Here is a 25901-nt window from a genome sequence, read left to right on the forward strand (position 1 = left end):
AACACCAACCTCTGACAAGGTTATGAATATATTTGTATTGGCAGAGTGTCCAAAGTCCTGAACAGTTTAAATCCATAAGTAATACTTAGCATCTGTAAGGGTTTTTGGCTTGTCCCAGTAGGAGAAGCAAAGTGGCCACACATTCATACAAACATGTCCACAATAAAACATCAACACAGAACACAGATAATGAAACCACAAATGAAAAGTTCTTGCCTACTTGGCAATAATTGCATTTTCAAATCTCACTATCTTCTAGAAGGAACTAAAGAAAACAGGAAGAGTTGAAATCATGATTAAATACTACAAAGGAAAATCAAGAAAAAAAGTTGATTTTACACCATATCTGAAGGATATAAAATTGGATCATATATACTGTATGTCAGGAGGCAGGTCCATGGTATGATGCTGTTGATGACGAGCTGTTGCACCAAGAACCTGAGGTGTACAAGAAAAACTAATCAATACGTGTTGGTTGTGTATGAGTGTTTGCTAGAAACGATTCCAGTTTGCAGGGACTTGTCATTGTGTGACTCCAGATTTGCAATTGATCTTCTCTGGATTTGAAGTATGAGTACGTTGATGATGTAATTACTATCTGAAGTACTTCACCATGATGTAATTTCCAGCTGAGCCACGCAGGATGGCTGGAATCAACATATTTTCTCTCAAATGGTGGTGAACTTAATAACACACTGGCTCGCTAGCTCCATGTTTTATGAACTGACAAAGCAACACATTTTCCTACAAGGTCTTAATGATGATTAGGTGACAGTTCAGAGTGCCAAGGTAAGTCAGTTTCAACTCAATCAATGTTTCTTTCTTTTCACAATGTGTCTTTTAGATAGGACTGGAAAAATGTTTCATAGAAACTATGTTGCTTTCCAGAAGCCTCTCAGAGCCCTGTGTTTGCAACCCCCTTTGGGATCTGTGTGTTTCAGTATTCTCTTTAACCCAGACACCAAGGGTTTTGTCGGTGCTCCAGAAACTGCAGGGGTTGAAGGCAGACAGGCCGGACCTCTCGGTGCGGAGGCCCACTCAGGAGGCTGTCTGACTGTGGAGATGGTGAATACTTGTGCATTGCTGTGGGTTAAAGCACCATGTTGGGCAGAAAATCCTCCCTCCTCTTCCGTCCTGCCGCCCCCATTACTCCTTAGTCCTCTATCGCTCCGTCCGCATCCCTCCACCCCATTGAGCCTCTACTCCGAGAGAGGGAGCATGTGTTGTGACTCACGAGGCTCTTCAGACTAGACATCACATACAATAGATGGCCCTCATGTAGAGAAGAGCAGGCACTTGTACATCGTGTTTGTTGTATGTACAGTGTTTTTTATCCTTGATGGGTGCTACTTTATGAGTGGACAAATACAAAGAGCTATGTAAATTAGTTTTGCCCATCTCCTGCTTTGATGAGTCATAATTCAATGAAAGGGAAGCATAATAAAAAGTTGAAACACACACCGACAAAAGTTTGTGAAGGACGTTGACTTCCAGAGGATTTTTTGTATCAATAATTATCTTCATAATTACCTAGTAAATACTAGCTAATTACTGTACTATAAAATTAAGGGCTACCCATTATTTCCCTGCGTGTCTGGGAATGAAGAGTCTACTCTGGTTTGGGTAAAGTAGTTGGGGGGTGGGGGGGGTTCTGCAGACCTGTTTTCTCACATCATCTCAGACGGCTCTGCCTGTCCAACAAGGGACAAGCCTGAAGAACAAATCGATGCCGACCACATCAGGAACACCCACCAAGTGCACCCAGAACACAGTGACGTGCGGCAAGAGCACATCACTCTAGACAGACAGAGCCTCTTCTTTTCTTCTTCTCTGTTTTCCTGCTTTCATCTGCACTCATTCAAACTCCTGTGTCTCTTATTTTCTTTTAATATGTTACATTTGAAAGGTCCGTTATGTAGTCTACGAATTTTATTGAACTCTATCACCGACCAAGGAATTGCAACAACATCGACAGGTGTCTGCCATAACCTCTACCTGTCTCACCCCTCCTGTCCCCTTAAACTACGGAAGCCTGTAATGGACACAAACAATGAAGTCATATTTTCACAATATAGAAGAGTAAGCTAGCTAATTAGAGCAGAGATCCAACAGAAACATCTTCTGAAGCAGTAATATATCACCATGCAAAATGCTGTAGTAATAATACTGCTGTCATTTGCTTTTTTTGCCTGGAGAACAAGGCTTAGTCGCCTTCGTAGCTGAAATGTCTTGCAGTAGCTCACTTGTAGCACTGTCCTTCTCTTGAAATGGTTTTCTTTGGATGTGGCTCTTAATGGACGCGCTATAACGCGTGTGTTCCTACTCACTGCAAGCATGTATCAAAGAGGCATCTGATCATACTAAAAGTGCTTGAAACCACAAAGGGTTGGTACAGAACAAAGGAAGATGGCCATACATTAGCCACACGATGTAGCCTTTTCAGGTGTATGTGTGTGTATTGCATGTACATGCTTCCACGTGTGTATGTGTGCACGTGTGCATGTATGCTCGCTTGTTTGTGTTTATACAGTATATCAGTGTCTGTGCGCTTGAGCATGTGTATATGTGTGTGTGTGTGTTTTCTCTTAATGGTGCAGCCAGAGTAAATTGGCCCCTGAATGCAGTGTGCTCTGCCAGTGGTTTTGTTAGCTACAAGTGTAGAGAAACAAAGAGAGCCAGGCAGCTTCAAAGCGGACGGGTGACATTTTGGGCTTTCCATCTTCAAAGCTCTATTTGCTTTTGTAGTTCCTCTTTGAGTATAATTATATATTTTTTTTCCAAAGGATTACAGCTGTCTGAAAACCTAGTGTAGAATTTGAGGGTCATTTCATAACATTTTCAATAAAGGATATACAATGAGCTGTCTAATTTTGTTTAACATTATTTTGAAATAAATGTATTCCACTATTTTTCACCGTTATGCTTGCTCACCGTAGTACAACTTATTACACAGTATATAGTACACCATATCACATGCATTCTTGTTATTCCCTATTGGCAGCCATTGGCAGTGAATTGATCGTTGACCTAATAGAACCCCCAGTGAGTGTCTCCAGATGGGGGAGTCGTGAGATCCACCCTGTCCCCCTCATTTTCATTCACCTCTCTCTTTCTTCCATCCCCCCGTCCAAGTGCCTCTCTATAATTCATGTCCAGGTGCAGCACCAGCTTTCTTTGGCAGAGGGCTTGAAAGAAAAAAAGACAGATGTTCAATTTTCACTTCCTTTGTGCATCTCTATCTATCTGTTTGTTTGTGTGTGCCGCCCATTCTTTCCCTTTTTACTTGTAATGCAGAATGTCCCATGGTGTTATACACTATAGAGCAATAATGCAGTATATAGTCAAGTCAAGACACGGCCATGGCTAACCGCTGGTTCCTGCTTCATGCTGAAATGGACGTGATGGCTTGTGCGTGGTCAAAATTATGTAATTATTGCGGCAAAACAACTGGGTGCAAAACAACTCAGACAGCACCACAGTTACGTAAACGCACCTCCATCCACAATTGGCTGAACAAAGAGGAAGTAATAGCCAATTCCGTTGTTTTTTTTTTTCTTGTTGGTGAATTTTCCTCCAGCGCCACTGAAGTAGTGGAGTTTTCAGGCGTGCGGCCATCATGGGAAGCGTGAGAAGCATGATTGCCAAGTTACAGCTGCAGCACATCTACGGTGCTCCTGCATCTAGTAACACAGAAAGCATGAACCCCCCACTGACTGCAAAGCGGTGGGTGTGACTGAACTCTGCACCATCACAGGTGGATACCTATATAGCAAAATAACATATAAATATATACATATACTATACAGTTGTGGCCAGGAGACATCCTGGACTGAATTAAAGATAATGATGTTTTTTACAATTTCATCATCAATGTAGAAAGTATTTCAATGTTGCCCTTGTCTCTGTCACATCTGATGTGAAATGTATTTTTCTTCGGTTCTGTTTGTCAAAGTTGCAAGCTGTACATGATTGATTGTCTATCATGGTCTCACTGTGTTACAGTGTTTCCCTTACCATTGAGTAGAAGGGGTGAGCCACTCAGCCAAGAGCAGCTGACACCACTTCTAAAAAAAAAGTATTAGTAGCCGTTGCAATGGAAAGTTTTATTGCTACAGTATGATCTAAATGCCATTTCAGAGGCCTTTTCACCCCTCTAAGAATTTTTTCCGGGGGAACTACTGCTGTGCTGACTTATTGAGACAAGTATTGAGACAAGCTTACTCAGGAGGACCCAACATCACGGGCAAGACGTCTTACTAGAGCCGTTGTATCAAGGAGCAAAAGTGAAAAGTCATATATTCTGATCTGTGATCCAACAAAGTTCCTCATCGCTGCTGGGCTGCAGCCTTTACTGGTCCTGGTTCATTTTCAGAGGCACTATGCCCAAAATGATTAGCTCTTGGCAATAACATGCCTATATTATAGCTGAAATTATTATTATTTTTTTTTTTTTACAGTTTGAGCATTAAAAGCTACAATAATGGATTCACCTCATTGTAGTTTCAAATAGTAAGAGCTGGGAATTATAGTTTCTCTAATATCCAAATGGTTCCTGTTGGACACATTTTCCATCTTTCCCACTGTAGGATCCTGGCTGTCCCTTAGTGTGTGAGTGCGTATGTGCATGTGTCCTTCTTTACATACGTGCGTGTGTGTGTGTGTGTGTGTGTGTGGGAAACGGGTACCACAGGGATGCATTTCAAAATAGGTCATCGCTAATCCCCCTTAAAAATGAACATTCCCCTGCCGTGCACCCATCTAAAGAGAGAAAGGAAAAAGTATAGAGGGAAGAAAGAAAGAAAAGACAATGAATAATGGATAAGTTTTAAGAGGGATATCGCTCCCTCGCTTCCTCACTGGTTTTTCGTTTTTCTTCTTCCACTCTCTCTCTCTCTCTCCCTCCCTCTCTCTTTTCTCTCTGTCCTCTGCCTCTCTTTAAATCGATATGGGCTGACTGTCATGGGTCAGTGGCCTGTATGCATCAGGCCGGACGGCTACAGAGGAGCACAGTGTCTCCCTGGGCTTTCTGTGGAGGTGATAACTCGTTCCTATCTCAACCCTCTCTTAAAGGGACGCCCGCTTTCAATTTAACTCCAATATCCGCCTAAGATTGACTGGGGGCGACAAGATGGAAAGGAATACACATACAGTCGCCACGTCTCTCCAGGAAGAAAGTGAGAGCTGTCTAAATACTTGTGGCTGTATCTTTGCATACAGTGAAAGGATGAAAGTGAAAGATGTTGTGTACTACTCTGTACAACTTCTCCTTCCCTGTGAAGATGTATTTTAATTATAATGCTGACACATCAGTGTAAAATCAGCAAAGAAGCGGCTCGGAAAATAGAGTATACTCCGTGAACAAAAGAGTAGCCTGCTATCTTCCTCGAGAATATAAGATGAGTAATTCTATTCTTATTTCAAATCAGGTTGGGGCCTGTGTGTGTCACAGTGGCGTGTGTGTCTAGCCACAGGCTTCCTCACACTCCAAGTCCAATTACCTGTGTTAAGGCCACATCTGAGAGAGGGGCTTACAGCATATTATTCTAGCACAAACAACAGTCTCTCTGCCCACCAACCTGCAGGCAGCCAGAAGCCGGCAACAGAGGAAGGTGTGAGAGGTGTTACATTAGCACCTGGATGTGTGAACAGCAGACCAGTGACCTTTTACCAGTGACTGATACACTACCTGGAAAACTCTTTCTCCTCCTGCAAATTCTTTCTCTATCTCTATGTCAGTCTTAACTCTTCTCAACATCTTTTCTATCTTTCTTTCTTTCTCGGACGTTCTGTTTTCGTCTGTCTTATGGTGTGCTTTTATTTCATACTCCATTCTCTCTTGACGGACCCCCTATCTGCTGTATCTATTAAGGCGCTCCCCATGAAGCCGATGCCCGTTGCAATTCTTCTCTCGTTTTATGACAGTTGATGCTTTCACTGAGGATGTTAGTCAAGATGTCACCTCTTTCTCTCGCCCTATTGTCACCAGTTGAATCTCGATTTGAGAGGATGTATGAGGAGCAAAAGACTATAAAACCCCCTAAAGGCACCTCTTGTTACCCAGAACTGTTCTTTACAATATTCCCTCAGTAGAATAACCCTTTACACCGTTACCAAATGTTTCTTTTTGCCTTCACTGCAAAAAATCTCCATCTTAACAAGTCATTTAGTGTATTATTGAGTAAATAAGTGAAAAAATCTGCCAATGAGGTTAGATAATTTCACTTGTTTCAAGAATTTTGTAGAATCAAGTGTCATTTTAAAGTGTCAGTTTCAATATACTGACACTAATTTGTAGAAAATTCCTGAAAGAAGTGAAACTGCATTGGAAACAAGTGGAGTTATCTCACCTCACTTGCAGGATTTTTCTCTTGTTTTAAGAAAAATAAGAATTGAAGGCTGAATTTGAGACTAAATGTCTTGTTAAGATGGATGTTTTTTGCAGTGAACAAAAGCACTGAGATCTCAAGCCATAATTTCATATCCTACATTTTGACTGTTGATCCGTATTTTACCACTGCGTTGTCACTGCCGCTCCTCTCCTATATGTGACATGGAACAGCTACCATGCTTGTACAAATCGGTGTGCCTGAGCATCCATAAGACACACGACTTCCTCCTAGTCACCTGCCAGGGGCTCTAATTAGACTGATAAGCAGTGCAACTGGAATCAGCTCTTCCTGGTAATCAGCCCCACGGAGCCCAGACAGACGGCTAAATGAGGAGGAGATGAGCCATGCAGCCCAACAGGTGTCCTTAAAAAGACGGGGAGGTGTGCTTACACAATCTACTCCTTTCCAGCTACTTGAGAGTTCAATCACAGGAGATTTTAGAACATATAGAGAAATTCTGCACTGAACTGGAGAAATAAGTTAGTTAGGAAATTAATGCACAAAAAACAGTGAGTGCGTCTGTTAAGTGTGATGTTGTTTGCACTTTTGTGGTATACAGATATATAGTCATCATGTACTGACACTGAATTATTGCTCCCAAGAGGAATTGTTTATCAAACTCTGCAGTATAACTGCACGGTAGATGCAGAGTGGGGAGTGTTAAACAAAAGCTAACACAGTTGTCAAACATGTCTATTTGGATTTTGCATTTCTGAGTTGCATCGCATTCTGCATACATTTCTTTTCTTGTCTTTTCTCTTTCCCACTATAATAGCAGCTGCTCAGCTTTAGACATATAATAATGATTATCGCATTTTGTCCTGAAGCAAAATAGTAATAAAAAAAAAAAGCCCTCTGACACATGAAGCAGGCAGAATACAAAATGATATCAAAACTAATACCAACTCAGAAGGGAAATGTCATATTTCTCATTTTGACACCTGCGTGAGACTGTTGTGTTACACTTTCATTTTACACCCACCACTCCCAGCTGTACACAGGAAAGCAACACGGCAAGATTAACACTGTGATTTAGCTGTGAGAGGTGCAGCCAGCATGTCTTACGGAGAGAGGGAGAGAGGAGGCAGACCGATAGGATGGAGCTCTGTGTTATTTTATCCACTCTTTGGGGGAATCTGTCCACTGTACTGACATCTGTAGAGGTGGCGGAGGTTCAGTGATTGGGATATACTTAGCTAAAGGCCGCTGACAGCTAATGTGTTCTCTTTGAAATTAGCCTCCTCAAGCTGAAAGCATCTTGAATACCTCGGCGCGTCTCCTCAACAAAAACAGACAGCCTCGGAAATCTAATCTAGATGCTCAGGCAGTGCATTAGTTAGCAGAACTGAGAGGCTGAAATTGTTTGAAAAGGGACAAAACAGGAACTCTGCATTAAATGTATCTCTAAAGTGCATTTTCACACTGCTGCTTTGATGAATTTATACACTGTGTCAGGACCATGTTAGCAGCTCAGCATATTGCAGGTCTGATTAAGGAGCCATTTTGGATTTTTGATGTTTTCCCTCCAAAACTAAATTCCCTCTAACATGCATTACAAAATGGTGGCCTCTCTTTTGGATTCATGCAGTCACATCTATTCGATGAGCCTGCAGTCCTTTATCTCCACCTTGAAACAAAAGGGGAGATGAAGCAAGAATAGTCATTTCAAATATCAACACATTAACGACAGTAGGGGTTATGTAACATATTTATACATATTTATGACTACAGCAGACGTGATAACGTTTCATTGGCTGTGGGCTAATATTGGACCACTTCCAATGTTAAAATTATTCCTGACTAAACAGCAGTTGGCCAGTTCATAAACTGAAAGTTATAACACCAGAACTGCTGACAGGCCATTTTTACTTTTTCTGTGTTTTCAAATATATAGAACCTTTTTCAAATTAATCAACAGCTTCTCCTAAAATAGAGTTATTCATCATTTAATAAGAAATAGCCTCTAAAAGTCCTTGAAAACAAAAGAAATTATGTGTTCCTATTTCAACCAAATAGACAAATTTACCCATCCTATTTGTCATCATTGCAATCCTTCAAAATGAATGATTATGATTTTGTTCAAAAAAAATTTGGTTTAATTTTGTTTCCAGTTATCCTCATACAGTAATACTGTTATCAGAAACAAAATTCCTGTTGTCTTGGCTTTGTATGGATTCCTAGGCCATTGAAATGTTCTGACTGTGGGAATTATGTTGCTGTACAATGGTTTATGAAGTTGATTAATAGTTTTTATGTCAACTACTATGTACGGTGACTCTTCTAGACACAGTCGGCCAAAACGAATACATTACTTAAGTGATTGGTCAGATTCTTGTGTAAAATAAATGCAATAAAGGGTAAACTTGACCTGTTAGCAGGTTTAGTAGGTAGTAGTATTGTGACTGTTTTAGTATTAATATACTCCTTGTAATTATACCTTCAATAATTTGCTAATTTTAGCCAGTTGTATGACATGAATGGACACTTATGTCAGTGGTTTATGGCTAACAATGACTGTTAAGCACTTTTGACAAAGTTGCCTTTTACATGAACTTTACTTTTAACATTGTAACATTGTAACAAAGCCCAATCTCTTGCTGTAGATGAACAGGTGGAGATCACATTAATGTAACGTCAGCTATTAATGATTTAAAGTGTTATGTCGATAATTGTCTTCACCAGTCACATACTCAAATCTGTGTCCTTGGCCCAAGAGCATGCTTGAGTAAATGTACTGCATGAGTAGATGTGCTGCCTGGTTACAGTAGATTGTTTGATGATAGAGCCTGTTTTCAGATCAAAATCCACTTGATGACTGTCAGAGCCCACCCAAACCCCCACCCCTCCACCCCCCGCCCCCGCTTACTTCGCCCCGTCCCTCATCCCCTCTCTCATATTCCTGACTTGAGTGATGGCGTTTGTGATTTCTAATGACAGTCGGAACAAATCTACGGTAATGAGGTCACATTGGGTTCTTTTTTTTTCCTTTCTCTGAAATCACCCTTCACAGCTCCGCACAATCAACCTGTTTCTCAAACTCAAAGTGGGCCCCGGATCCAAGCTCCACTGAACCAGCGTGAAACAGATCAATTCCTTCTTCCCAAAGGCCTCCCTGCAGCCAAAATGGACGCCCTGTCTTTCTGAGCATGTCTGCTTTTCCAATATCCAAGACTTATTATCTCCAGACTCACTGGAGCTCATATCCTGGTCTCATGTTAATGCTGCCTGCTACGTTTCCAAATGCTGCCTTATGATGGCTTTAGCATAGTTATTGATTTATTCTGAATTCTGGTGTGTGTTGCGGAGTTCTTAGTCGTCTCATATATGATAATGCATTTATCTATAACAGAAGAGGTGCGTGCGCATGCCTGTGTGAGCGCTCACATCCACATAATGATGTGTGTTTCTGTGCTGTACTGGTTTGAGCAGGATGTCTGCACCAACACGCCAGTACAATTCATTTGAGCCATTAATTTGTGGACTGTGAATTAGAGGAATTGTGGGTGAAAAGCACAACTAAGGAAAGGCATGTGCGAACGCGAGTGCAGGCGTGTGTCTGTCCATGCATGTCTAAGTGTGTGTGTCTGTGCATGTGAATATGTATGTGTGTTTGTCAGTGTGGAGTGTGTCACTGTGCGTACTCAGTATGTGTGTGCTCAGTGATGTGGTTAGTAATGTGGAGACCTGCAGGAGACGGTCCGTGGAGAGAGCCTGCAGGATAATTGCTGCCACAGTGACAGGTAGGGCTGCCTCTGTCAGAGTTCCCTCTGTGGGGAGGCAGTGGAAGAGTGTGTGTGTGTGTGTGTGTGTGTGTGTTTGTGTGTGTGTGTGTGAGCGTGCGCCCGTGCACACATACATCTGTGTGTTTGTGTGCAGGCGCTTCTGTGTGTCAGCTTTGCCATCCCTTCCTCCAATAAGCATTTCCCCAGTAGGCTCCCTTCAGACGGTGGCAGACTTCCAGATGTTTTCATCTTGTATCACGCACACATCCAGGGGAAGGAAATGAAGCATCTTTTACAGAGAGCAAGAATCTTTAATCGTTTGGATATAAATCTTACCCAAGGAAAGACCTCTGAGTAATGTTTTTCATCTAGGTTTAGACTAGTATCATGTACTATCACACATTGAGTACATTTCAATTAGAATGTGCCTTATACTGTAGAGGACTCTGCTTCTGGTGTAAATGCGCATTAGGACTTTTTGACTTGTTGAGGTTTCCCTGAAGACTCTTGTAAATGGTGTTTATTTCATAAACGTGGTGGCTGTTCTGCAGTGTTTTAGTGACAGCGAGGCTGCTGGAGGAGCAGCTTGTGTTATTGCAAAAGGTCACCCAAAGACCCAGCAGAGTGGCTGTGTAGCACGGGGACTTCTGATGACCATGATTGTTTTAGATGTGCATTGTTTACCTCATCAACCGGTGTATGCCAGTATAATCCGCAAACCTATCCGTTCTTTTTGAGTGATTGTCAGATGTGATTTATGTTGCATATGTCACACATCTGCAGATTGTCATCTCTGAAAGGGAGCGTAAACGATGTAAACGTGTCCCGGTGAGAATGCGGAGTGACATCCATGGGGTTTCTCCCACATCTGGAGGTGCCTGCCATCCAAGTCATTTGCCGGTACTGCTTCTGTTCCCCCGATCTCCTGCAGTCCGTGAACAATTGGTGTCAGCACCTATCAAAGGGAAAATGCCTATTCTACACAGAGTGTCAGAGCAGCCACAATCTATTAATCAACCAGGCGGCAAAGAAACAGATATTATGTGGGTGTGTGTCTGTGACTGTTTGTGTGTCTTTATGTGTCTCTATGCATGTGTGTGGGTGTTTGTGTGTGCATGCATGTGCATATTTGTGCACTGTGTGTGTGTGTGTGTGTGTGTGTGTGTGTATGCGTGTGTGGACATTTGCATGTGCACATGCGGCCATTTGCAGGACAGGCAAGGACTCATCCAGGTGTATTATTCAGCCATCTTTGAAAAGGCCCTCTAATAAGGGAGGATGTAATTATAAATGTGTCATGCGGGCTCCATTTGAGGGAGGAAGGGGCCTGTAATGCGTTTGATACCAGAGGCCATGGCAGGGTCTGCAGAGGACACACAGTGCATGCTGATTGCATGACTACAGCCATTACAGGAGCTGAAGCCGGGTAGCAGACTTTATCTCCTATCCCCTTCCTCTACTGTGTTGAGCCTTTTTATCTTTTAACATGGTCTATATTGTGTTAAACAGGAAACAGACACAGCAGAAAATGGGTTTTGGCATCTTAAAGGAAATGTTCAGCTTGTGTGATATGTAGTATTTTTCGGGATAGTTTTAAGGACGATATTCAGTTAGCTAGCTGAGCTTTGCAGTGTGTTGATTTAGTCTGAATAACAGCAGTTGTTTTGTTGTGGAGCAGTGTTGGCTTATCCACAGGAAGCGATCGATCAGGGTGAATAAACAGTAAGCCAGCCAGGACCCCTGCTATTAACAGCATGGTCAAAGCATGTGACAGACATGGTGGTGTATGATTGGCACTGCTGATTGGACGTTACAGCTTAATGATGTCATGGGCAGAGCGGCGCTAGGTACAGTATATGGGTGAAGGAGAAAGGGAAAATGGCTTGGATTTTTTTTCTATGCAAGCCAATTCTTCGTCTCCATTTACATCGTATTTACATTTTAGTAATTAAGTTGATGCTCTTATCCAATCAGTGACTATTAATTACATTTCTTGATCATCTAGATCTAGATCATCAATATTATAAGTAACCAATATTAAGGAGTGTAAGGTTGAGAGCCACAGTGCCATTGCAGTAGATATAATAAATATTCATGGATCTACTTTATCATTTTTCCATTCTCCCCCTCTCTTTCACTTTTTTCAATTTTTTTCTCAGCAGTACTACTGTACACCCCCTTTGATTTAGCGTTTAGAGTTGACATGATGGGATGGTGATGGGTTGATGGTGTCTTGATTGGACATTAGTACTTAATGATGTCATAGTATGGAGGCGTTGGGTATATTAGTGGTGGAGGAGAAAGGTAAAGTGTCTTGCTTTTATCCTATGCAGTCTTTTATTCTCTTGTGCAGTTCCACCTTGTCCCTCCATTTCATTTGTAGGTTTTCTCAGAGGTGCAGGTCCTTTGATTTGGTGTCTTGATTTATAAAAGCCAAGGAGCAGAATAACAATTGATATGCAGGAACAAGAGAAGACAGGGGAGAGGAGGGCTCTGAGATTGTCTGGGGAAAAAATGTGAGTGTGGGTGTGTGCGTTTGTGTGTATGCGTGTGTGTGCTCAAATTCTAGTATATATTAAGTCTTTCACATGATGTTTATCCTTACCATAAAAAATCAGAGTTCATGTGAAAGTCATTTTATATTAGCGTACAGTCCTGTAGCTCTGCTGACATTGTATGTTTGCCTCTCTAGAAAAATATCCATTCTATGATGAATTTCACGAGCCATAAGCCAACTGGAAGTGAAGAAAAACAGGTGATGTACAAACCACTCATATAAAAGCGGCAACAATATCTGTGAACCTATTTACATTTTGATATGCATCAACACGAACAATTTCAAGTAAGATCTAAGAGGTCACATGCATGTTATATATCATAGATGTAATGAATATGCCACCGCTCTGATATGATGATCGGAAGTCAGCATTGTGGTTCTTCATACACTGAGCTATATGATGGAATATATGAAGGAATATTATTGTTTTTGTTTTCACTCCCTGCCCAGGATTTTGACTGAGAAATGGGTTGCAATGCATCTTATCTGTCTCGGGGATCAGGTGCATCTCTCTTTCTCTCTCTCTCTCTCTCTCTCTCTCTCTCTCTGTCTTTCTCTCTCTCTCTCTCTCTCTCTCCTTCCTTCCTTCCTTCTCTCTCTACTCTGATAGGTACAGACAGCCATCATATGTGCAAGGGGAAAGTGATGGGCGGAATGGCAGCTTTAATATCGGAGCGATTGCCTGCTGATAAGGCTAACGGCTGCGGAGAGGCGTGAGCGTCAGCCCTCCTCCGCAATAAACACTTTCATTTTGTTTGGTTGGAGTGACGGATGGAGAGATGGATGTGGGGAATAGAAGACCTGAGGAGCAGGGGAGGGAGGGAGCGCGAGAGAAAGAGAGAGAGGAGATAGATGGAATGGATGTGGATGCTATTCAATATTAAGAGATCAATCAGAGGGTGGTGAAATATGCATTTTGTCAACTATACGCCTCCATTTGGCCAAAGAGGCAACATTATGGTCACGTGATAGCATTGGCTGCTGTGCCATGTTGAAATGCAAAATAGTTACACCCTAGGTGATTTGTTTCCCAATATTGAATTCATATGAGTACTAACAATAACAGCCCTATGTAGTATATCAGAAAAACGAATATATATATATTCATGACTTTAAGCACTGATGACTGCTGTCTCCACGATAATCAGTTTTGAATCGTTATTAGAATCTATGATGAGCAGTGGAGAATTGCTTTAGTTTGCAGCATATGGCAGAGCAAAGCAACATTTTAATCAAATTATATCTAGCCACTTGACAATGCGTGTTGAGCACATATGCTGAAGAGCAATTTAAAAGGCAGATAAAACCACGCTTAAGTGTGTGTGTACAGTATGTGTACGTGTGTGTATTTTATGTGTCTCTGTACTTTCACTTATTAGTGTGTGTCAAGGAAAGCCAAGAATATTGTAAATCGTTCTTTAGGTTGCTGATTGAAATGGCCTCTTGTTCAACATGTCTCTGATGAGTTGCTTACAAACTATATTTCTGTTCTTCCTGTTAACCTCCAAGAAATATCTACTGCTAAGATAGAAACAACGCTTTAAATCAAAACACAGTAATTACTTCATTACTTAGCACAATACTAGCACAATACAATAAAAGGATAATAATACAGTTATGATGCTTTAAATGTTCATGTCTGCTTTGACGCAAGTTCGACAACAGTCCTTTGGCACCAAGCATAGTTGCAGCTGAAAATATCAAAAGTGGAGGCTGAAATGTTATGTCCCTGTTTGTAATAAATGTATGTGGAGCAGCAATGCTGTGTGTGGGCCTACATTTAAACATCAATAATTGAAGAGTTTCTTTCTGAAATTCGATATCCACTATTTTGAAAAAACTGATATCTTCTCTTAAGGAATGCTGGTATTTTACTGATATGGCTGTTTTTATTGATATTATTTTTATTTGATGATGTGTCAGGTCCAACTCATTATTGAATATCACTGCAGCTGATAGCCAGTACGTTTGTTCACAAAATTGTAATCATCCACATTCATGAAATTTTGAGTAAAGAATTTCAGGTCATCAGGTAATCCTCAAGTTTATGTTCACCTAGCAGCAGTGAGAAAAGCGTGGCACGTGTATGCAATTTCAGCTGAACGCACATGAAAATGGAGCCCACTTGAACATACATGAAAAACCTTTTGGCTTTACTGTGCTTTTTGACTACTGAACATCAGATGATTTGGCTCAATGTGACTCGGAAACCAAAAAGATAAAACGAGCAGCAGGGATCAGATCTCGATATTAGAGATCAGACTAGATAGACTCAGACAATGCCTATTAAAATGGTTGGAGAAGCCTCTCTGAAATGAGACCTGACATCCCTTTTCCACAGTCTGTCAGGAGTATTTGGTGGCTAATTTGAAGCTTACAAAATCTGTGCGTGTGTGTGTGTGTGTGTGTGTGTGTGTGTGTGTGTGTGTGTCTGTGAGAGAAAGAGAGAGAGAGCTCCAGTGGGAGGTTAATATAAGGGGTGACCAAAGAGAGATGCTCGGTGCTGTTATCTGTACAGTCAGTGACAGAACAAGCAATCCAATGGTTGTATTCTCACTGCAGCCCAGATCCATCCAGTTGCCAGCTAATGAGCCCAGCAAGTACAGTGTATTTACATTTAAAGTGGCTGTTGTGGGCTTCTCCGTTCCCTCAGGTTGATTGGAGAGTCCTCAGCTTTGATTCACAAGTAAATACTGACCTTCAGGCTTCTTTGGTTTCGCCATAAGATGGTTAATGTCAGCTTGTCAATCAAAACCCAAGCTGCAGCCTGTATGACGCGCATGTGTCTGCATGTGCGTGTGTTGATTCCAGGCTAATCTTGCTTAGTTTGACTCATGATGTGTTGCGACCCCAGAGGGGTCCTCATTAGGACCAAAACGTTGTGTGACCTTTTAGCAGCTTCGCTCCCCCTGCCACCCACACCCTCACCCAGCTGGGCCCAATTACCTTCCTCATTACCCCCCTCTTAAATAGCACCAGGCCCGAGCAGGTACTGTAGCTATCTATGGAGAACCAATATGTCTGTGACTAAATACAGGGGGCGGCAACATGAAATGAAAATGAGTTTCATTTTGGAGACACGCCAGGTGAAGTCTTCCCTCATCTCTCATTTGGATGTAATAACGGTACATTTGCTTCTGGTGGTGGTCTTGTCTTTTTTCCGCCCGATTCTCTCCAGTCTATTTCTCTTATGTGCCATTCTAATGTAGCTGTAGAAAAGACTCTGAATGTATATTTGACCTTTCCTGCTCTCTCTCTCTCTCCGTCCTTTATCCTCCTTTTAGCCATCCTTCAGAAAGTCCTGGCTGACGCTTAAATATAAGATGTCCCCTTCGCTGCCATGTTGATGAGCTGATAGGATGATCAATGTTTGCAGGATCCTTAATAACGAGAGAGAGAGAGAAAGCGAGATAAAGAGAGAGGGAGAGAGAAAGAAAGAGAGAGGGAGATGGATGATTATCCTAAAAGTAGCGTGCTTAATTAGATGGAATGCTGCATACATTGTGGACTGAGTGGAATCATTGGGATAGATTAAAATACTAATTAAACAGGCCCTTGCCGAATTTGGAGTGTGAGGTAGGGTTCAGCTCTTCAGGGTCATTTGCATAGCCTTCATCTGGGGAAATGGGATTTAAAGGACCTGCTCTCTTTCTCTCTCTCTTTAACTCTCACTTTTTTCTTTTCCCATTACCAATCACATTCACATGCTAACAAACTCAATTAAAATTATGCTCCATTTTTTCCTTTCACTCTATAATTTGGCATAATCTATTAAGACCCCTTTGATTTTGTTTTTCAATATAGATGTTTCCATCAAAGTGAGGAAGGGGCGTTAAGCACAGGAGAAAAAAAAGTCGGCAAAATGTGTGATCTTGAACGATGGATATTTAACATTGCCTCAGTTTACTTTGATTTGCATGAGAATATCTTTCCTGAACAAAGCTTTGGAAATAGCATGCCATATTTGATTAGATCAATAGATCTGAGGATCAAACTCGGGTTGTGTATTAATTACTGCAAGAACAAAGGCGGGAGCTCAAGTTATTGTGTGCTGTGAATCCACAAGCACTTCATCTGCTTTCTGGCAATCTTCAGTAGGTCCTTCTTGGAGTGTGTGAGTATATATGAACTTTTTCGCACATTATTTTTCTTTATTTTTTTCTCATTGTGCTGACCTCACAAAATGGTGTCGTATTAAATCAAATCCCACCAAGAACTGCAGTCAACTCGTGAACTGGTTTTACCCCCGAAGATTGTTTGGCTTATTTTCTCGATGAAGATTTTTCTATGTGTAGGCCGGTCATTCTTTATGACCAGTTTGACATCTGACTCACGCTGTTACACCCATTGCATCATTCTCGGTTTCGCGAACCACTTGTTCTGTACAGCACCTCAGGAAGTGAAAAATCTGCTACTTTGTCATCCACTGCTCATACTCACACCTCCTCTGCTTTTGTCTCCCATGCAGTCCAACAGAAGCAGCAGCTGGAGAAGGAGACTGGCCTGAAGATACTGGAGGCTGGAGTTAGTGATGTAAGTTCTGCTCACTAAAAATATTTGTTGGATTATCCATTATTCAGCTGTGTGTGTGTGTGTGTATGTGCGTGCGTGTTGTATGCGTGTGTAAAAAAAAGAGTGAGTGTGGGTGTGCACACGTGATTGTGTGTGTTTTCTGTGTTGAAAAGGCTCCTGGGACAGGAATCACTCATTGATTTCAACTTGTCTTGGCATCCGTATCACACCTGCAGCTTCAGTTGTACAGCCAAACACTAATCTTTGGCAGAAATGAATTCCAAACGCATATCCTTTTAAGTGTGCTGCTTTGATTACCGTCCCCCGTATTCATTTCCTTTAGGTCTCTAAGAGCTGTTGTCACCATGGCAAATAAAACACAACAAGACAAAAGCCCCATGCATTTTTGAAAGTTAAAGTGAGTGTTGATCGTAGCCGCGGAGCAACAATAACCAGATTATCTGGAGTGCTGTCACTTTGTAGGGAGCCCTAATGCTCCTGTGACATATTCATTGGAAAAAATTAAGAGGAGAACAGGAGGACACTTATGATGATCCAGATGAAAGGAGAGGAGATGTATATTCATTCAACACTGATAAATATTCATATGTATCAGAGGTAAGGATCTAATCAAGCACCCATTGATGCGTCAGAGTCCTCCATGCTTGCCTGGTAAATGAGTTTCTCTATGGAAATGAGACAGACAGCCTTAGACCCCTGAGCCGCCCTGATCATGAGGCATGCTGGGAGCTAAATGGATGTGGCCTGTGCATCGCAGGACAGTTGCCATTGGCAACAACCGTCACACACTGTATAGACCAGATCATTTTCCTGTGTTAGTCTCTTCTTTGCTGTCTTCCTTTTGGTGTCACTGCCTTTCTTCGCCCATCTGCCTCCCACTTATATCTTTTTTAGCACCACATTTTCTCTCATCATATTCTACATTGTCTCTTTATCACCTTCTTCTCAATTATCTCTGATTCGCAATTTTTCTTTTCTTTCATGGCGACTTTTGTCCTTTTCTTTGTCTGTCCCTCCTCGCCTCCTTTCATTCTTTTATTCCCACTCAGACTGATTCCTGCGCTTAGCCAGCACTGGTACAGGGCTGTGTTTGTCATATTGGGCCTATTTGTAGATAATTAGCTGCAATAATAGCCTCTCTGCAGGAGCCAGGGTGAGGGAGGGAGGGATGGAAAGAGGGAGGGAGGGAAGGAAGAATCTGTCTTCCACCTCATGGGGAGAAAATCTGCGCCAGACTGTGTTTGTAGAAATGCATGTTGAAGAAGCACAGAATTTACTGTACTACAAAAAAGAGTTGGCAAAGTACAAGCCCTGCAAACCCTCACAGAGTATTTATTAACAACAGCGTACAACAGCTCTAATCTGGATATATTGATCTCACTAGTTTGTAGCCAAGAATAGAAACTTGAGGATAAGTTACAGAAAATAGTAGTTAGAGAGCGGTTTTTGACAGGAGAGCCTGTGGAGTGGGCTCTTCAAATGCATTAGTTTAAATGGTGTTCAACCAAAAGGCTGCTTTCTGATTTCATACAGTAGATTGGCCACAGTTACAAGTGAATATATGCCAGAGGTTATAGAATGGGTCTCTACAGTGCACATTAGTGGGCAAAAATACAAGTATGCTGGATTAAATTGCTCAGTGAATACATGAGAAGGTAAGTAGAGGAACAAATTAAGCTAAGTACGGTACTTCTCAGCTGTGCCATAGTACCAACAGTACGCTCTCCCCAGGCTTGTATAAAACCATCAGCGTGGTTGGTATCATTAAGTCTTATCACTGACACCCCCCCCCCCACCCCCTCCATTTTTATTTAAGAGGTGACAAATGACAAAACAGCTTAGGAAGATGTCCAGATAGAGCAAACGTCAATAGCAGTAGATGCGGACGAGGATAAGCAAATGTCAAAGTGGGGGGAAGGAGACATCAATCAATAGGCCTAGCAATATCTACTCTATTATAGATTGCCGGGGACACAGTTTCCTAAAAAAAAAAAAAGACTGTTTTGCATTTAAGTATCTTAAGCAACTCAAGTATGTGTGTGGCATAAGCGCAGCATTTTCCAGATATCGTTGTTATTAACAGCAGCGTCCCTGTGGGTAGCTGCACTCTCGTGGAAACGCGAAAGGCAAATGGAGGTCTTCTCACAGCATTTCAGGAGTCCTGTGAATGTGTGAAAAACTCCGAGGTGAAAGGAGGAGGGCCGCCGAGGGAGAAGAGGGGGAAGGGGGCAGAGAAGGAAGTGAGGTGGAAAGAAAGGAAAAAAAAAAAAAATAAGGTGGGGAAATTCATGGTTGACATGGCCTCTTCGCAGTTTTGGCAGTAACTGGCACTATAGTGTTTTTGCCTCTGTCTATATTCAAAGTACATGGAAATCACGCAGAGAATATGGATATTCACTCTATTATCCAACACTTAATATTGCATGGTATAGAGTGTATAGTGCGTTTCTGTAAAAATAAGCCTCGGCAGATCATACCACGATTTGTCTTCTCGATCAGCATCATTCCTAAAAGGCACAAAGCTCTGTGACCGTGCATCCTACACTCCCCTCGCCCCCCCGCCCCACTCCTCCTCCTCCTCCTCCTCCCTCTCTCCTCACATCTTCTTCCATGCAGGAGGGGTCGATGAGTCACCCCCCAAGCTGGAGACAGCGACCAGGCACAGGCAAAAGGGTTGCTTTTGCTCGCAGCCATAGACACAGCATGGCTCGTACCAGTGGGGAGTGTGCAGAGGAGAAGCGGGGGAATAAAGGCAGGCTCAGAAAGATATTTTTGAAAGGGAGGGGCATGTCGGTCAGATGTTCGAGCGAGCGATTGCTATGGGGAGTCAACCTGACAGACATCTGAAACACAGACAGAATATTCCAACATCCCCTGTCAATCCTCACATGTGAGGCCAAAAGATAGAAATATAATATGATATAAATGTAAGCTTCTATCTGACTGTTTTTAATCAGAATTGAGTTATCCACATATTTATGAATGTTTTTTAAAAAAGAACCTTTTGAGGTTAAATATTTAAAAAGATTGAAAGTACATAACGGTTTTGCCAGCTGGGACGTCAGATTTGTGATGCTCAATATCTCAGAGCTGCACTCCGCCCAGACAGAAGCTCACAAAATGTTGCCTTATGTAGCTTAGGCTCTGTATCAACATTTTACTTTATCAGAGCGCAAAATACTCTTCAACACACTTTTCTTATAAATTGCCAAATGCACTGAACAGGTTCCACAGATACCTAACCACCTATAAAATATTTTAAGCAGCACATCTTTAAAGCAGCATCTGCAGTGTGTACGCACATACAGTAAGACATTTTCCCACACATTTTCCAGACTTTCCATATTTTTTCATACCAGTTTTTCTAAATACATTGCGAGGAGGATGCATTGCTGCATTAGCCTGCCTGTACGAAATGGTCCCCATGTGATTAAGTTGGTAGTTAAATTGAGATTCATTGACATTTTGACAGCGGCCTCATGTTTGAGATAACTCTGGCAAACTGCTTATGTGAAGAGGCACTCATTAACCATAGAATTCCCTGAGCTGCATGTCAACTGATTATTCAACCACCAAATGTAAATCATATATGGCAGGCAGGGAGTCTCCCCACTGTGTGTGTGTGTGTGTGTGTGTGTGTGTGTGTGTGTGTGTGTATGTGTCTCGATTTGTGTGTGTACTAATGTTTGTATCTACAATGCCTGTGCATTGTAGATACACATATGCATACTCAGTGAGCTAACACATCATTGATATTAGTAGGATTTAAGCATGCATTTTCCTTGTTCTTTGCATGCTCACGTGTTTGCCTCTGTGTGTACGTGTACACGTGTGTGCGTGTGATTGCTTATCACAGCTGCTGCTGCAAAACTGCATTACCTCTCTGGAACCCTAAAGGATTTCCATTTGATTTCTCCTCTCGCCACATAATAGAAGTGGATGCAGGTGAAATAAACATTAGTGTATAATCCTGTCATATGTCAAGTCAGGGGAACTGCTGGAGAATGCCTCCATCTTAGGATGGTAAAAAGCTCATATTGTTTTTCTAATCAAAGAGCCAATTGCAGAGGCACAGGCAACGCTCTCTGGGAAAGGTCACATGTAATGATGACCCATCGCTACTGGATTTGGAGGCTTTCTTAATCATTTCCTGCACTATAATTAATGTAAGGTTAAGCGTCAGTGCCAATCTATTTGAAAATGTTCCACCTACCTCAAAAAAGTACTATAGTGCATCAGAAACTCTTAAGGAGCATACAGGTTTAGAGTATTATTATATATTACTTTCAGCATTTGAGCAACTGAATGTGTCAATATGTCAAGTTCAGATTTGGCCAGCCTGCAACATGTGTCACATTGAATTTCAACAGGTAAACAGCAATTAGCTACACATTAGCTACATTCACAGTCGTCATCTAACCCAAAAACCTAACCAGCAGAGGATCCACCTGATTGGGTTTGCATGTGGGTTTTCACACATAATTAAACACATTAGAGAGACTTGGGGCATAATTCATTCATACAGTGAGAGAAGTGAGAGTTTATGAGAGTAAAAGGTGCTACTTTCTGTTACGTGTGTGTGTGTGTGTGTGTGTGTGTGTGTGTGTGTGTGTGAGAGAGAGAGAGAGAATCTGAACATACCTCTTGTATATATTTTTCAGTCTATGTTTGTGATTAAAAAGGGACATTTAAATGCATTGTATTTTGGGTTGGCTGTCCCTTCAACTTAGCATCATCTGTAATTCTTATTCTTACAAAAAAATAGGTTTTTACAGTCATCCTCAATGAGATTCTCCATCTTCAATAACTTCTGGTTCAAGCATAGGGATGATCACTTTAAATTCACATTTTGTTTTGGTGGAACATTTTTTGACATGAATATGTATTTCCACATTTTTTGATGTTATGTGCATGGTTATCAGGCAATAACAGTGCATTTGCTTTCCTTTAATCTAACAAAGCCTGACTATAGAAGCATATACCACTTAATAACAAATACCATGTGTAACCATCAGCAAATGCAGCTCCTCCGAGCGAAGGGGACAAATAATTTCAGTGGTGACTTCAAAGGAAACCTCACTGACCATTCCTACTAGAGAGAATAAATAGACACACACCCTGAAATAAATAAATAACTGTGATAAGAGTTGTACAAATTGATCTTGTAACGGCATGGGTGTATGCTTTACTTCAAAACACATTTTTCTATGTTGGTTTCTTTTTTTAAGCTGCATTTTTTTTTTAAGAATCAGCAGAAGAAAGAAATGCATTTTTATGTTAATTTCAACGTCTCTTATTCTCATTTAAGCGTGAACGTTGTCAAATATAGTTCCTCAGAGGATATGAGAGCGGCAGGGTTTCACTGCAGGGCATATGTTCTACCCATCCTTGTGTGTTGTTTACGATAGTGTGTATGTGCGTGCGTGTGTGTGTATGTTAGCCGATCAATTCCACATTGGCCCTCAATTGCCATCACCACATCGACAATCTATCCAATCTCCTTCAGACACAGTAATAAACCCAAACAATAAAGAAAAAAATTGCCGCCTATAAAAATTTCAACAGTGCAGGAAGGCCAATCTGGCTGTTTTAAAAGTGGCTAAAATGCCATTGCCGTGGCAGATCTGGATGTGAAATGTCATATTGGAGCAGCCCCACTGTGCCTGCAGCCCTGAGTAACACTGCCTCTTTGGAGACTCCAGCTGCCTCCCACTGATGAAAGACCGACCAGCAGCTCCGTTTCTCAGCAACCTTTTACCATCACCTGACCTTTGGACTGCAGAAATGCCTTTGATACCATGCCATGCAGTTTGGTATTTGCCTCTCGCTATATCATGACGTGTGCTCTCCCCTGGGTAAGGACGGACTTGTCTGTTTTTAATGAGCGTTGGGATGTAAAGTATTCACGGCCCGTATACCTTTTTGTTCTTTTATGTTCTGCTGCCATTGTTAAAGCATTTTTACCCACCTTGTTGAAGGGCAATTGTAATACGATATTCAATTGGAGACAATGGAGTTTATTTTGTATTTCCTGTGTACTCATCTGTGATGTTCAGTGCATTCCAGGAGGGATTTTATGATGAACTGTTGTAATTTACTTTTTTGGTGCACCCACAACTCCATTGCAGCTGCACTGGAGATATCTTGACATAACATCACATTGTCTACATTTGGCCAGTTATTGATGGGAATAACAAAAATATATCACCATGCAAGGTACATCGCCAATAGCTGTTTTTTTAACAATGTTACACAGTTTTAGGGTGGATTTTTCATTTAAACCTCTATGATATACATATATTTATGTCATTGGAATGACAAACTAGTGCTAACTTCACACTAGTGCTGTTGGAGGTGACCCTCACCCATTTAGCTCGCCCATTTTTGTCTATTTTCACCTAAACTTTAGGTTTCTGGGTTTACTGTGACCTCTAGGAATGCCACACACAATAAATCCAACTGTGGTTCACTTCCAGGACTCTCACACTCAAATCAGCCTTAATAGCACCAATCACAGCCTTGTGGGTGTGGATTGTCCTCCTTGGTGTATTTTTAAGAACAAATAATGTCACTCAAGACTGCAGCCAGAGAATGACTGCTTCCCCCCCATCTTCCCCACAGTAGACGCCGTGTGCGGTGATCACCAAACCCAACCGTCTCCCTAGATCTGAGTTGCTATTGATAAGTGCTCTTAATACTAGGTAGACTGCCAGTGGAGCTGACTGGAGCTTTGAAAAATAATACTAAATGGAAAATAAAGCCTTTGAAATGTGTGAAAATATAGTGACTTAGACCTCTATTCATTTGGGGGACCTTGGGTTGTAAAAGTTTGTAGACCCTGCTGTCTTGATTATTACAAGAATGCACCCAAAATAAGGCTGGGATTGATCGTTTGGTCAGTTCTTGATGATCTGTCTAGTGGCTCTTGTTGATGTTTGTTGTAGGTACTGTAGTCTTATCTAGACAGGCCGTTTGATGGCTGAAATTATTATACCATATGTGGTTCTTGGGTTTTGGCTTTGTCGAAAGAAGTGTCTGACTCATACACCTGGTTTTGCCAAAAAATTCAAGATAATTTTCCCTTTTTAAAGCATAAGGTAATGCTGTTGATGATAATCTTAGATCTGAAGGTATGGCCTCCTCTACCATGAGCATGCCTTGGACCTACATTATAAAAGACGCAGCACCACAGTTGTGTGAACGAAAGCTCTGGCTATTTATGGAAATCTGTTGACTGGTGTCTGGAAGCGGGTGGCAGTCGATGGGGAGGAGGGGGTTTTGGAGGGGGGGCTGTTCCTGTGGTGTCCACAGCTGGATAGCAGGCAGAGGTTTTAAATGTCAGCATTGAAGGGGGATGCGGCTGCCATTTGGCCCGACAAGCTGCATGCCAAGGGACTGGCAGCAGGATGCTGGGGCAGGGTGCTCCCAGTCCTGTTCCCCAGCAGCCGCACAGCGATCACCTTCTGCCATTTATCATGCGGCTGCTTGCCTAGCACATCTGGCACCTTAGCATGGACAGCAGCAGGAAAAGCCCTTGCTGCAGGCTAACCAGTGGCTCACGGTAATCTTTTTGACGTCACGACAAAATTAGAAAAGTAATATTTGTTGGACTGAATTCAGCCCAGCGTATCTTGTGGTTTGCTACTAAAAGGAATTGATTATTGGAATTGCAGTGATATTAAGTGTGAGTGCAGCTGACAGAGGGGGGTGGGTGTGTATAGTTGACATGACTGTAGATGTGGCAATAGCTCACAGTGATAACAGGGTGGCAGAGGAACAGAATATTTCCATAACTGATGAAGTGACATAATGCAGTTATGAGGCAGAAATTGTAAAAGCTTCTAAACAAAAATCATATCTCTGTTGCTGATTATTTAAAATGAATGATTTTATACTTGAGAATGTAGCCATATGTTTAGCTTGATGTGTATATTGGTCATAACAATTAAACACCTAAATTAGTTTTTTTAGCAAATGCTACATTTTGAATTTGCGGTTGATGTGAGCCAATAGATTAATTATTGCTCAGTGAGCGCACAATACGGAAACCACTTTGCTCTCTGTAAATTAAATGTAATCAACTGTCATATCATCTTTTATTGACATTAATTGACTGTAATTATGAATCCTGCTGTAACTGCTAGTTTCTTTCTGCATCACAAGGTCAACTAAATTGCTTGATGAGCTGTTATGGACTTTTATACGATGACCTTGACGTTGAGTGTTCGAATATCTTCCATCCTTGGTGATAAAACATTGCATGAAACTAGACCACTCTTTACCACTTCTCCTGCGTGTGTTTACTGCTTCTAAATACTATACCATGATGGCCTGGCAGGTTTGCCATCTTTGACATGACATTAAATATTTAAATGCCACGCATATTTACCATTGAAAACACTTGGTTCAAAGCTGTTAACCTTTTTTGTCAGCAGCCCAGTCAGCTAGTCAGCCAGCTAGAACATTCCCTCAGATGACATTCTTCAAAATGGGTGTTTACATTCAGAAACTAAAAAGCACATGTAAATATATATGTATATATTGAATTTAAATTAAAACTATTGAAGAAACTTTACCTATGTTTTTAACTTTACTACATCTTTACCTGCATTTTAATTTTGGCCAATAATATCAGTTGACCAGACAGCATTCAAGGATTAAGACTAATTAGGCCCTTAAGCCGTGAACTGAAGACATTTC

At 41.5% G+C, this 25901-nt stretch overlaps 1 protein-coding gene across 1 annotated transcript in view; it reads left to right on the forward strand.

The window, feature by feature from the left end:
• Positions 1–25901, forward strand: part of ptprn2 (protein tyrosine phosphatase receptor type N2) — a 105457-nt gene that overhangs the window by 41486 nt on the left and 38070 nt on the right. The window contains exon 11 of the mRNA XM_078291485.1: positions 17137–17201. Within this exon, the coding sequence (XP_078147611.1) occupies positions 17137–17201 (65 nt within the window). The remainder of the gene's footprint in view (positions 1–17136; positions 17202–25901) is intronic.

The sequence above is a fragment of the Centroberyx gerrardi genome, chromosome 22, assembly GCF_048128805.1.
Source record: "Centroberyx gerrardi isolate f3 chromosome 22, fCenGer3.hap1.cur.20231027, whole genome shotgun sequence".
Taxonomy (NCBI): domain Eukaryota; kingdom Metazoa; phylum Chordata; class Actinopteri; order Beryciformes; family Berycidae; genus Centroberyx; species Centroberyx gerrardi.